At 47.0% G+C, this 13,978-nt stretch overlaps 1 protein-coding gene across 1 annotated transcript in view; it reads left to right on the top strand.

The window, feature by feature from the left end:
• Positions 1 to 2,702: 2,702 nt before the first annotated feature.
• Positions 2,703 to 13,978, top strand: part of LOC143430613 (uncharacterized) — a 53,471-nt gene continuing 42,195 nt past the window's right edge. Inside the window, exons 1-2 of the mRNA XM_076906966.1 lie at positions 2,703 to 2,706; positions 7,244 to 7,445. Coding sequence (XP_076763081.1) covers positions 7,320 to 7,445 — 126 coding nt within the window. The 5' untranslated portion in view covers positions 2,703 to 2,706; positions 7,244 to 7,319. The remainder of the gene's footprint in view (positions 2,707 to 7,243; positions 7,446 to 13,978) is intronic.

Here is a 13,978-nt window from a genome sequence, read left to right as displayed (position 1 = left end):
CGGTATTATAAACCCCTTTCACCGGGCAATTGTCAACTATTTCTTGCGGGACAAAGGCTTCCATCGAAATCGAATGAAAAAGAAAAATGGCACCGCTCGTAATGAACGGAATTTTACAGCTGCCCGCTGTGAAAATGACGGGGATAGAAATGTCTATTTAACGTGAGATCAGAAATTCGAGGTAGACTTTATCGATAGACTAGCGTGGCGTATCTAAAGTAAATATCACTTCCGTAGTCGATTTATAAAAGTGTCCACAGCTGTATGTATTTTAACGGTGACCAGTCGTAGAGACGTTCTTATCAACCGTATCCACGAAATTATTTCGATAGCGATTCAGTCAGGGCGAGTAAACAGTTTAAATCATCGTCGAGCGCGAGCCAGTTACCTCTGAATTTTACATCGCGAGGAGAGACCGTTTTATTGCGCGGCCTGGTGTAAATTCGTCGTTTTGCCCGGCTTTTAATGGTCCTTTAGAAAATATAAATTACGCTCCTCCGCCGCGGCATAAATTCCAACTGCCCTCTAACGCGAATTATTTGTTATACTCCGCCACGATAATACGTCGATACGATTAAATTCAATTAATTAATTAATTCTCTAATTATACTTAATGTCACGCGATGACGTGCGGTAATTTACAACGCGTAATTCAAATTCGTTAACGATCGTCCGTGTCGCCGCGCCGTTTCGAGAATATTTTAGGATAGATTTGCATTCTAGTGTATTTTAACTATCCACTGCGCCGTGATTCATGTTTGAAACAGTTTCTGGAATTACCACTATGCAGTAAATCAGTTTATATCTTTCCTAACAGGCAAACCGAAGATTCGAACCGTGTAAACTCCTTCCCAAATTGTAGTGAATTAAAAAAAATGGCACTTAGGTTCTCGTAGCTTCCCAGCAGGATACATGGATATAAAACGCGTGCACAATTTTTCCATTATAACAGTCCCGAACGTTCTTCTGTAAATAATATGAAATATCGACGCTGTTTTCCATACAGTCGTATTTGTACAGTTCAGCAGCAAAATTCGAAAACAACGCGCGATGAAGAGTTATAGAAAGCCGGCGATTTAATAAAAATTTATTGAGACCATAAAGTTGGGGCTCGGTCAATGCACGGCGAGACACAATTTGTTGCTCAAGTTTAATTTAAAAGAACGGACACTGCCCCGTTTCCTGTTCCTTCATCGACAGAGGCAGGCACGGACGGCTGACTGGTCGTCGACCAGTGCTACTTGCGAGTCTAGAGGCGCGAGCACGTTTCGACGACTACCTGCGACGTACACTGGCTCTGCTATTTTCGAGGAGAATAATTATTGTTCTTTCGCATGGTTGCCTTCCTCCTCTCTCTTGCTTTTTGCCTGCTCCGACTGGATCTTTTCTAACGAAATTCACGGCGGGGCGTTCAGAAAATCGTCGTAGCAACGACCTCTCCGCGCGAGATACGCGTGTATCCCGACGCTAATTACGAGAAAATTGTTTTCCCCTTTTGAATTTAGAATTTGAGGCTCGCCAAGTACGCTGGCAGCGTGCAACCTGTAATTTTCGATGTCGCGCTCGCCCGCGGTAATTGTCCGAGTTTTGGCCACCTTGTATGGAATATTTTCAATTTTTCTACATGTTTCAGCTATTTCCAGAGAACCATCGCAAAAACTTTCCCATTTACACATCACTGTACGTCAGTTTCTTTCTTTTTTCCAACAAAACCATTTTACACGGTTTCAGAGATAATACGTTTTAATTGGAACCTTCCAGCGCAGAAATTTTTCAAATTCGTTCAACCAGTCCAAACAATGATTAGATTCGTTAGAACCCGAGTCCCGGAGGAACGAAATATTTTCGATTCCATCCTCTCCTCTGGTTTACACGCCCTTTCACGGGCTGCATACTCATTTCGTCCGCGTTACTGGAAACCTCGCCTCGTCCTTTTTCTTTCTATCATTTCGATTAGATCTCCTATCTTAGATTCTTTATAAACGTCGTTTACCCGTTGTATTAGTTACTCTCTGCCACGGCCTTTGTAAAATGACGGTCGCGAAACTCCATTAGAGTGGCGGGAAAAATGAGAGGAAGAAGAAGAAGAAATTGCAGGAGGGTAAAGATAGAGACGACGGCCTCTAGCGTTGTAACAGCTATCGTTATGCAAATCCGTGTTATCGTTCTGAATGGGCGAGATTAAGACAGGCCATTCGTTATACGAATCGCGGCAGCGGCTCGCAAGTTTGCTTATCGAATCGTTTTTTACTTACCCAAGGGTTGATAAACGGGAAACGGGGATGGTCGAACCGTGAACACGGGGCCAGCGAGTACACCGGTGCGTAGATGCGAGGAAAAAGATGAGAATCTAGCTGTTACGCGTAACAAGGCAACAAGAGAAAGTAAATTGCCAGGGAAAAGGGAGCAGGACGAAATATATAAATAATTGGGACGAGAGGGATGGACGGTTGCGACGGAATGGCGGTGGATTTTGATAAAAATCGACAGTTTTTAGCGGCACACGGACCAGTTAACTCTTTCTTGTCTCGTCCGGCGTAATAACGATTGACGTGTCGAGCGTCACGGAAACGCGTCGACGGCTAGGGGAAAAAGCGTATTTCCGGATACTGGCCGTCCAGCTATTCGTCCAGCAGCCAGACAGAATTAATCAGTTTTCCCTAGCGCTGGATGCCGGTCACGTTTTATGAGATTCCAGCGAATCGAGTGTAACAGGCCTTCGTGCCTGTAAATAACCGTTGAGCCGGTCGTAATAAATTAAAGGAAATAAATTCATATCGGACGGTGGGTGAGGGCGAGGCTGGGGGTGGGAATGGGTGACGCTTTCGTCGCTAAATAATCCAGATCGTAATCGTTCCACGGCGCGGTCTCGCATTTAAATTCCCAATTACGATGTTTGCAATCGACCCGTCTCGAGGATATATATACGTCCAGGCATTTTTCAGGGAGAATCGGCCCTAAGAGCGAATCGCAACGGCCGCCCCGTCATGTAAATCTCTTGGAAACGCTTTCTAGGCCCACACCAGTTTTTCTCTCACCCTCTTCTAGCTACCCCCGTTCCCTCTGCCCCTTCCACTTCTTTTTTACCTCTGTTCATTTTTTTTTACCTCTTTTCCCTCCGTTTTAAACTGCCTCGTAATGGCGCTCGGTACAGTCGGTTATATCCTCGTCGTGTCGTAATTAATCCGCTTGCTAGAAGCGTACAGAAACAATTGCCAGGTACGTTACGAATCGGCTCCGATCCCTTTACCGCCACCTATCTTTGATCGTTCTTCTTTATCTCGTTCAGATCGGAACGATGTGATTTTAATGGAACAGATTACAGTCTCTCAAGTTGCGCACCGTTTTTTTTAATCAATTTATTTTTACCACGAAACTGTTTCGTCGGGACACTCTCGCGAAGCTCTAATTTCAGTTGCGATCCCTTTTTTCTGACTTGGTACTGTCTCTGTGTCCTGCCATAGAAAACGCTGAAAATATTTTATTTCTTTTAACCGAAAAATTTCTAAAGCATGATCTACCGTCGTTTGTGTTCTCAAGGTTGATACTGAAATATCCTTTTGAAGTACATACCCGTGTACCACGCTTTTTCTTTTTAGGGTTAATAATTTCTCTGATTCCAGCCGAGTCGATAGAAAGTTTCCACCGGTTATTGCGATAAAGTCGGACAATCGCGTCGCTACTTCTTCGACCCGGTTCGATAACGCGCAAGAAACTCGCTACATATCGTCTGCTTAAACTCCACAATTTGTGGTCGCAGAAATTCGGTAGAATTTATCGAATTTCACTCTGCGCCGCGATAATTATACGGCTGTACCCTGTCTAGAGGCGAAGAAAAGAAACATAATACCAAAAGGGCCACTGCTGTCGAGGAAATTAAATTCCGGTTCGACCTCACCCTTCAAAGTGTTCCCCGGCCAATTATTCATACGTTTTCGCAGTTCCTTACTTAATCGCTTCACTCGATGCGATCTGCATTTACCGTTTCATTCGATTCACATTTGTACAGACGTTCAGCTTTCAAGATCGAATCGATTACCGTGGTAATGAGAATTATGCAGATGGCCCGATAATATGAATCGTTCGGTACTTATTGCAGACATTTATCGCGTGTATTGAAATATTTCTGCAATTTTTTTATAATGATGTGATTGATAGTCTGCATTTATGGAAAATTTGACCGTGCAGTAATGTAGAGAGTGCGTGGAGTAGTATGGAAAAATATGGAAAATATCGAGGCTACAATATACATTCCACACATTTATCGAAAGTATTCAGATTTCTAAACAATTCTATTTGTAAAAAAAAAAATTTATCCCACGATTGCCAAGCCGATTCGCAACTAAATTATATTCGCCAGTATAACGAATGCACTACAATTAAAATAAACTGTTAAATAGAAGGTTATATAGTAACATGTTTATAGTACGATAAACATTTCCGATATAGAAAATAAGGTATCCCGCAGCACGCTTCTTCGTATCTATCAAGTCACCTAGCTAGTGATTACACGGCAATCGATATTCCGCGTTGATTAGGACGAAGCAGACAGAAACGATTCCACAGGAATAAGGCTGCTATTGCTGAATGAGCTCGCCGTTAATTCCGCACGGTGGCGATTAATCATCCCGCCAATTATTGTCTCCCATCGGTCTTGTATCTCTTCATGGAATTCAGCGCCGATAAAATGTCTGCGCGCCGCGGGGTTTATCAGCCCGCAGGCCGAATCATCCGTCGGATTCAATGAACGAATTAAGTTTTCATTGGGCCTACGCGTTGCGCAAGCCACCGCGTTTCCTTTGTCTACTTCCCCATTCAGCTCTTCTGCTCCTCTTCTGTATTCTTTGCGAGCCTCTGCGCGTCTTCCGTACGACATTCAACGCTCGACGACGCGACCTATTCCCGTGGATAATTCAGGAGAACGTCGACGACCAGTACCAGCAGTGACATCGGATTCAAAGTTCTCGCTGGAGAAGATCGCCCACCGCGAGTGGTCTCGCGAGCATTTTTGGCAATCACGATCGAAACTCCGTTAATTATAACCAATCCACGAGAGCGGGCAGCCGTCGAATTAAAGGGAATCCTGAACACGGAACAGCGGCCCAATCGCTTCACCGGTAATTGTATCTCGATCGAGCTGGAGCATTTTTACTGGCCGCGTTTATCAGCCTCTAATTCGGACGTTTAATTCGCGACTTCGACGATCGGGCACCGGAGTCAATGGGACTGTTAAATTAGCGCCCGTTTAACGATAATTGAGAACACCGAGATATCCGTCGACGAGCGCTATCATTTAACTCTGTCGATTCACTTTGGGCCACGTCACCGGACCCTACGTATCTACGTACATCCCACTACGGCGATATTGAAAGCTCATTCAACACGGGAGATCGTTTCCCCCATATTTCCTTCGACCCTCGATTTCTCCCGTGATCCTACGGCTCGTATCAAGGGAATCGCCTTTTGTTTCTCTTCCCACTACCTTTTTTTTTTTTTCTTTCCTTCGCGTGGGTATTCGCAACGCGTCAGGCGCGACGGTCAAGCGGAAACAATTTACGACATACTTTACCGGGAAGTCGGAACGGATAGCGAAAGAGTTCGCCACGTGATACGACAATCAGGATCTTTGCACTTCATTCGACGATTTATATCGCTCCACTCTAGCCAATATCGAACGAATCGTTCTCTTTCTGTTGGTTACGATTGCCTTTAGGTAACGTCCCTTTCTATTATCCCGTGTCAAATACCGTGCGAGTGATCCGATCAATGATATCTCGGATCGATCAGGCTTCTTTAAATCTGTAAGCTCATTCGAGGAACCATTCCCACGACAATGGTCTCCCATTTTCTCTGTCTCGCGCGTTTCCGTACTTTCCGACGATTCCCTACTCTTTCGTGGCTTCTTGTACGTATAAGCATAATAATAACTATAAAGTCAGCTCTTTGCGTCAGACATCGGGCGAAGTCAGAAGAAATCGAGCCAAGGAGAAGACACGGTAGCCGAGCAGCTTTAGAGGGAATTCGAAGTTTCGGGAGGACGCAAAAATCTCTTCGTCTCTCGAAGGCGGCCACGAAAAAGCAAACAGCAGAACAATTGATTCCACGTTCCTGTCTATAGAAATACGACGGAAATTCGAACAGAAGCAAGTTCCCCGTTCGCCGTTCCCCAAGAATATATCCGCAGCTAAAAGAACGCCCCCGCTTCCCAGCTCCCTCGATCCCGCCAATAATCCTCGATCCCCGTCCCACGCGTACGGTCCATTCTCCTCTCCGCTCCGCGAGCGGAGGCGTCGCGACGATCGGACGGACGGACGTGGCGAGGACCACCAGCAACCAGACTGGGAACGTCAGAGTGCCCTACGACTGCGCCGCGTGCACATCCCAGCATTTCTCGTCGGCGAACCGGGACCATAGATCGTCGTCGCACACGCTCACCGAGTGTGGCATCGATCGTGCGATCCAGGGACGATCTCCGTGCACCAACCAAGGAAAACGGTTTACCTAGTGATCCAAGTGTGTTTGCGGTGCGTTCGTTCTCCCTCGTTTCTCAGCTACGGATCCAGAGATTATTCCCAATAACGGTGATCCAACATTCAAGCTTGTGACAACCGCTCAAAGTGAAATGCGCGCGCCTTGACGAGCTCTTAAACGACGAGCGACACCGTTAATCGATCGCTCCTTCATCGACCATCGCGTACGATGCCCGTTCGCAGAAAGGGTTGAGCGGACAGCCTTGAAAAAGTAGGATCGTGCGTTGGTCTCGAACCTCGAGCAACCGCCGTCGAATCCTCCCAGTCCAGCGAGATCCGACTAGAACCGGACGATCGAGAGCGATGCGTTGAGCCATCGATCAAAGAGAGGCGCGGGGATGTGCGAGGCGTTCAATTAAAGCGTTCCAGAAGCGCGACAACGAGCCAAGGGAGCAACTGAGAAGTCGCGTGACTCGCTTGGAAAATATTAGTCGCGGAGACGCTGGTTGCGATGTCGCCTCTCGTTCTCGTCATCCTATTAAACCGTCATCAACCGCGTTGACTGACGTTCGGTAAGATTCCATCACTCGTCGATCGCCATCAGCTCCTCGTCCTCTTCCATCTCGCCTTTTTATCCACGAAGCGAGACGAAATTGGGTCGTGACGCGAACCGAGCAAGGTCGAAGGTCCACATTCTGTCGAGCTGTCCGACGATCGGACGATCGTTGCCCGACGTCGATGCTCTAGCGGGCGTTTCGAACGAGGGAATCGAGCGCCGCGCGCGTCACGGGTGAAAGGGGTGATACACGGGACTTTGGAAGAATTCCAGCGGCAGCTCGAGCGTGGACAATGAAGTGGTGCTTAGTGGTGCTGATTCTAGTCGGTGTGACACGGGCCGACAACTCCGTCCAGACGGACTACTCGATCTTCAATTGTCCGGAACTGAAGTCCCAGGAGGAGATCGATCTGAACGAGGTAAGCTACCTCTTTATCCGCGCTGGTCCTCTCCTCGCGATTACGTAACCGCGGTATCCGCCGGTCCATCCGCTGGATCGACGCGTTCGATCGTGAAAATAATTGGGAACCACCTCCCCGGCACTTCCGCCTTGACGTGGGATTTTCTGGGCGAGACGAGGTCAAGGCTTTCCCGAGTATGACGTACGAAGAGAGGGAATTGGACGCCGCTCGCGCGATCCTGGCTTCTACCTCTTTTATCAGGGGAAGCTTGGGAATAGAGAGGGTGCGCGCGAGAGTGTAACGCAATATTTCTTTGAAAATCGAGTAACTGCGATGATTAAAGTTGCCGGTGGTTACTGGTTTTTTTTCTTATAACGTTACTTAAACTAAGCGAAGAGTTCGCCGTGTACCAGCGTCTTTTTTCAACTGCTGCATCTGCAATCCAACCCCTTCGTTATCTCTTTTTCCCGCGACGACCCGCGAGCTTTCCAGTTTGAAACTGGAAAGGGTAGCAAAAAATCTGCTGGACGATCAGTTTCGTGTTTCGTCTCCGGGGCGAGCGGTGGCCAGTGTTCTCCATATAGGACGCCTTAATTGCGCCATTAAATTCGTGTCACGTAATCTTGGACGAGCAGAATTTTTCTTTGATTACTTTGAAACAATTACCCGTGGGCATGGGTTCTGGGGAGCGGTCGTTTGCGTTCTAACGAGCCGAGGATGGTTTCTTTTCTATTATCGCGGACGGCTCCTCAGGGCGGAATCATATTTATAAATTCTATGCAACCAAGAATTCGCGTGTTTCCATAATAATGTGGGAGCTGCTCGTGCCTGAAATTCTTGAGAAGGTTTGATCGATGCGCCATTAGAAGCAGGGGATGAACCATCGGCGCCTAAAGTGTTCCCCTGCCACCTCGTCCCTCTGTGGGAACCGTCAAATACGTAATGCTGCATAATATCTGTCGTCTCGAAAAAAAGCAGGACCCTGCAGTGAACAAAAACGCAAAGATCTGCGCGAGAGTGGGCGATTTGTAGACGGTGTCTCCTTTTTACCAGATGGAATTTATCGCGAGAAGATACGGCGAATCTCAGCCCCCTGGCCGATAACTGCGTTGGTTCGTGCGAGCGTCGTGACAGCCTGCCGGTTCCGTCCCTATTTTCACCCGTATTTTATTTTTCGCGAGAATACACATGAGAGCCAGAGGAAACGCGCGAGCCACGGGCGCGAGTTAAAAAGAGCAGGAGGGTGAAAAAAAAAAGAGAGAAGGAAACCAGGCACAGCTTTCGATGCGACCCCGCTGATAAATGTAATATCGATAACACCGTGGATGGCATTTTTTTTCATCCGATTAATAAAAAAATCATTTGACGCCAGACGCTGCGCAGCTCTTTCCCCGTCGCGCGTTTATTTTTTATTTTACCGTCCCTTCGATCGGACCCGCAACCCTGCGCAACGTTTGATAGATAAAATTCCTGTGCGTTGTGTATCGCGAGTTCATCGCCGGATAAACTGTTTTCAATAGCCTGGTCCGTCGTGCTTTGAAAGAATCGGGTCCGATTTGAGCTTTTTTAATGGACGCTCGACGCGTACGCGCGTATCCAGAAGCACCCGGGCATCTTGCGTGGGATATAATCGATACTCTATTTGGACGTTCCAGGATTGTTTTTCATCCCTTCGTTTCGTTTCATACCTCGCCAATTTCACTTACAAAAGTACGCAACTGAGCAGGAAATTGAAGATAACTTGGCGAAATTCAAATCCTATTGCAACCGTATTGCACGCGTATATTGTTTCAAATGAACAAGTATAAATGGATAGAAATCAGGAATACAAGCAATGGCACGGAGTGAACGTTTCCGAATCGAGCGTGGAAGCTGAATTGGCTCTGAGAGACTGGCTTCGCGTAGTGGCACGGAGCCGGGCAACGCGGCTTAAAGTATCGTTAATTCAAAACAATTACGAGTTCCTGGCACGCGGCCTCTACGAAGTTGTCGAGCCGTTCAGGCTTCTGGTTATGTGGCGAGCGCGTTATTTAAGTGGCGGCCATAATTTAAATGGTCGCGTCCAAAGAGCTCGTAATTTGTATCTGTCTCCGTTATCGACACTACTGCAGGTTCCCCGTGTCCTTCTTTTTCTTTTTATTTTTCGCCCATTATACGTTCCTTGTTCCTCTGCAAATCGGATAAACAAACGGAGGGGATGGAACGCGGCGGAGTCGCGACTGGAATCGCGGCAGATTGCGCGGAAAAATATTTATCGAGAATTTTCCTTCCTTTCTTTTTGCCCCGTCCGTATATCTCGGATTCACGGACGATCGAAGACACCGCGCGAGTTTATTGCGGTAGAAAATTTGTACGCTCGTGCCTTAAAGATGGAGGGTCGTATTTCCGTTGGCATACATTTGAAAGAAACAGGATTTTCCCTCCAAATACGTTTGGAAAATTAAGGAGAATTAGTTTTAAGTAAATATTATTTTTCACTGAATTCCCAGTTCCGATCAGTTTACGCCAAAACACTTGTCACCATGTGTTGTTCCGCAAAAGTTGAAAACACGACGCTTTACTTCCACACTGTAAACATTCATATTTTACAGAAATACAGAAATGTAAGCAGATTAAGCCACCGTGAAACGTAATCTTTTCAACATTCATCGAGTGTTCCCAGTACGGTCCCGATATGATACCGTCTCCTTCGAGAATTTATGCATTGGATATAAAATGATGGAACGTCGCGGTGCTTTGAGTTACGAGCGATCCGATCGGCCAGAAGATTGAACGTAGCTCTGTCACCGTTGATGCATCGCGACAATACCCTACTCGCAGTCATAACCGTGTCGCAATTGTAGCCTGTAGAACCTGTCTCGCCTAAACGATTTTGGATCGCTAGGGAGAGCCACTGTTCGCCGTGCCTTCTTCTAGTTGTCATAAAAAAAAAAAGGACGACTTTGGGGAAAGTCTTAGGCTCTCTAGCCAACTCTCAGATAACGTGGCACCCTAATGAAAGAGCAGTGCGGTGCTCTTCTCTGAAACAGTCGTCATGAAACGCGAGATAACTCAGACTGTCAGCCTCTTGGGGCGGTGGAACGGCGAGATACATCAGCGATTAGCGAACTCCCGGGCAGAAAACTCGCCCTCCCGCCTGGGAGATTCACGTAACGGGCATAAAGAAACGAAATAGGGCAGTTACTTAAATCGTAGACAAGCCGCCGTGATGCAAGATTGGCTGGAACCCTCCGGTGATATAGTGGCGCGCTTACGAATGCAGCGGAGCCCGCGCATTTGCAGCCCCAAGTAGGTTGGCTCTTAAACGTGCGCCTTTCCACCGCTTTCTTCGTCCTTACTCGCGTAAGACCAGCTCTCGCAGCCACCGGTGGAGACTCGCGCGCTCTGATTCCTTTTCTTTAAATGTCCGCCAGCCTTTGTCTTCGCGGTAAATCTTTGAAAAAATCACGTGGATCTGCGGACGTGCCAGGAATCTGCATTGAATTATGTTAACCTGGCCCGTTTGACAGATTTCTTATCTTCCTTCGCCCAATATAGCAACACGGTGAACAGAGTATTCATGTTGGTACCATCCACAAATTTATGACTTTTCTCGAGCTCCAACTCGAGCAGAATTTTTTTTATCTCGTACGTGTTCCGATTACTTTACATGCTGAGTTCTAATAAATTGTGATAGTCAATATGGCACATGGTACAGTGGTACTTTAGGATTCTTAAAGTTGTTAAGGTCTTTGCTGAGTTTCATCGAACGAGTGCAAATATTCTCGTGATTTAAATCGCGACAGCGGTTATCACGAGATTGGTTCACGAGACTGGTTAATCCGGCTGGTAAATGCGCGCGTACATTGCACCGCGAAACTTCCACCGCGAATTATCGTTCCTTCCCATTCTTCCGTTGTTTCCTCTGCGCGTCTCGCGCCGGGTAAACGCGCTTACGATGCGCTCTTCCGGACGAACGATCGGTTGCATTTTTTTATCAGCACGACGGGAGAAGAATCGCGAGCGAAACAAGAAGTTTATCGCGAATTGACGCAGCTGCGCGATTCCGTGAGCTGTCTCACGGATTATTGCTAAACAAATTCGCGCAAAAACGCGGCGGCTATTATTCGAAGGCGCGACAGTAATCTGCGTGGGATTCAGCTGTCGCTATCCGATTTTTTTTTCTCTACTCGTCTCTACGGTCTGCCTTTGTTTCGCGAACGTTTGCTGGTGAATCGCCAATAACTTGGATTACAGAATTTAACGCGAGCGTCGCGCACGCGAGGTTTTACTTCTTTTAACCGTGGCACATTTAGGATAATCAGTCTAAGGATAAAATTAGTCGAACTATCAGGATCGTTCGCAGCATACGAATTGCATTTGGCGTGACGAGTTGAGCAGCGGAATTTGCCGGGCTCGAAACTTCCTTAGCTGAGAACGTCCGCAATTTCGTGGTTGCCATTGTCAAACGCGGTAAACTTTCGAATCCGCCTGCCTTATGCCAACATCGATCACAAGGCACCGCAATTGGGGTCTGTATCGTCCATGCAAAGCGCCCAGACGTCACTTAACTAATGTTATGTGTACCGTTGCGGTGGTACGTTACATTGGCTTCAATCATAACGATGAACTTGGGGCTGTAATGGAAGTAGCATTGAGGAGCCCCGACCATGGGCGAAACAACGCCCTGGACAATCCTTCCTCGGCTTCGACTGTGCCTCCGTGCGATCGACGATAACGCAACAGTGCACCAACGTTTCCAATGTTCGCGAATCATTCCAAATTTGATTGCTTGATCCACCGTAATGCCATTTAACTTGGAAATGACGTGTGCATTAACTGCGTTAACTCAATCCACCGATATATTATTATTCGAACAGATTGTTTCGATCAGCTTCGAAAAATGACATAGTTGCGAATATTTTTTTCTACACGACACTTGAAGCGAATATCCACGCTCGAAACGATGAATAGAAACTGACGAGTTTTCCACGAATCTCAAGCATTTCTGTCGCGAGACCGAAGCATTCACCGTTCGCCGTGGAGCCGCGGTTCATCGAGTTACATAATCAGGGGAAATAATATTTCGCCAACGAGCTTGCTTTGTCGCGAGATCGCTAATGAATCAGAGCTGGAGCCAGGGCCGTTAAATTGCTACCAGCGACGCCTCGTGCCGTCCGGAACTGTTTGCGGGTAGCTGACAATGCCTTCCATGGAAATCGTGAACGAACCAACGTGCAGCCGTATCGTTCGATCCGCGATGCTCGAATCTCGCTGCACATTGTTCGAGCGCAGCCGCACGCGTGCAACTTCTTTCCTGAACCCAGCCAGCTTCGACGATTCGCTTTTGTTTAGAGCTTTCGCGAGCTATGAAGCCTCGATTAGCATAAATTCCATTTAAAGCTCGCGTGCTGAATGCATCGCGCGAGGAAGCTGCGTTTCTGCGAACCGAGTTATGGGCAAGCTGTTGCGGAATTGGTTTCAACCCTGGCCGCGTTCTACCATGCGCCTGCGAGCAGGCAATCAGCCTGTCTTGCCCAATTTTTCGACCACCCCACCCGCTCTCTCTACCCAGTTTTTTCCTTCGCAGAATTTTCACCGGAATTTTAAGCAGTCCCTCTAACTGCACTGCTGATTTATCGTTTAATGTTAACAGAAGGATACATGGGATTTCGCAACCCCTTTTTATGAAAGAACATACATATTACCGAGCTGCTCTTTGTTTCGAAATGGGAGGAGAGGTTTATTCAGAGATTTTCAGTTGCGTCAGAAATATTAAATTGTACGAATCATAAATTATGCATAGAATTTTATCAGCTGCGATTCAACGCAAAAATGTGACGCTATTAAATGATTTATGCAAAACTCCATACAATTTTAGAACAAACAGGTGCACCTAAATGAGCCTCGCAGAGAAAGCACTTGAAGATGAACAGTTTCAACCAGAAGAAAAGATACGCGAGCAGAGATTACTATAACAGGACCAAAAATGGCACGAGTACCAAAGAAGGTATCCAACTAAAGAGCCAGTCTACAAAAATGTTGAATGTAAAGTACAAAAGAAACAGCAAGGGTTGCGCGACGTTGTTGGGCAAAAATTAGAGGGGCGCGAGCCCTCGCGGTGAGTTGTAAAAGTCGCAAATTGACGCGCGTAGGATTGATTGCGAAACTTTTTGCGAAGGCCCTTTGACGGAACCTGGAAAATTCTTTCGTCGCGTAAAGCCTGCGGAGGATCCGCGTCGCGCTCCCTTGTTAAGTATCCTTGCGAGTATCCTTTAACGTGACGATTGGTGCGAGCCCTTCTCGCGCGCGAGAAAAACAGAGACGGCCCCTGTCGTGGCTGCGATCGCTTTTCACTGGCCGGGAAAGAATCCAATGTTTCCGCGCCGTTGCATGGAAACGCGAGCTTTCTTTGCAACCACGATCGATCGGGATTACCGGCAGATTTATTGGGAGACCTCCCGACTTTGGTCTTCTTTCGACGTGTGTTCGAAGCAGTTGAATAAAAGGTCTTATCCCGATGAATTTTCCATTGTAAAAGAAATGGAAGAAAAAAAAAGGGGGAGCAAAGA

The sequence above is a fragment of the Xylocopa sonorina genome, chromosome 15 (assembly GCF_050948175.1).
Source record: "Xylocopa sonorina isolate GNS202 chromosome 15, iyXylSono1_principal, whole genome shotgun sequence".
NCBI lineage: Eukaryota > Metazoa > Arthropoda > Insecta > Hymenoptera > Apidae > Xylocopa > Xylocopa sonorina.
The sequence above is the reverse complement of the archived record's forward strand: the minus strand, read 5'-3'. Positions and strand labels throughout refer to the sequence as shown.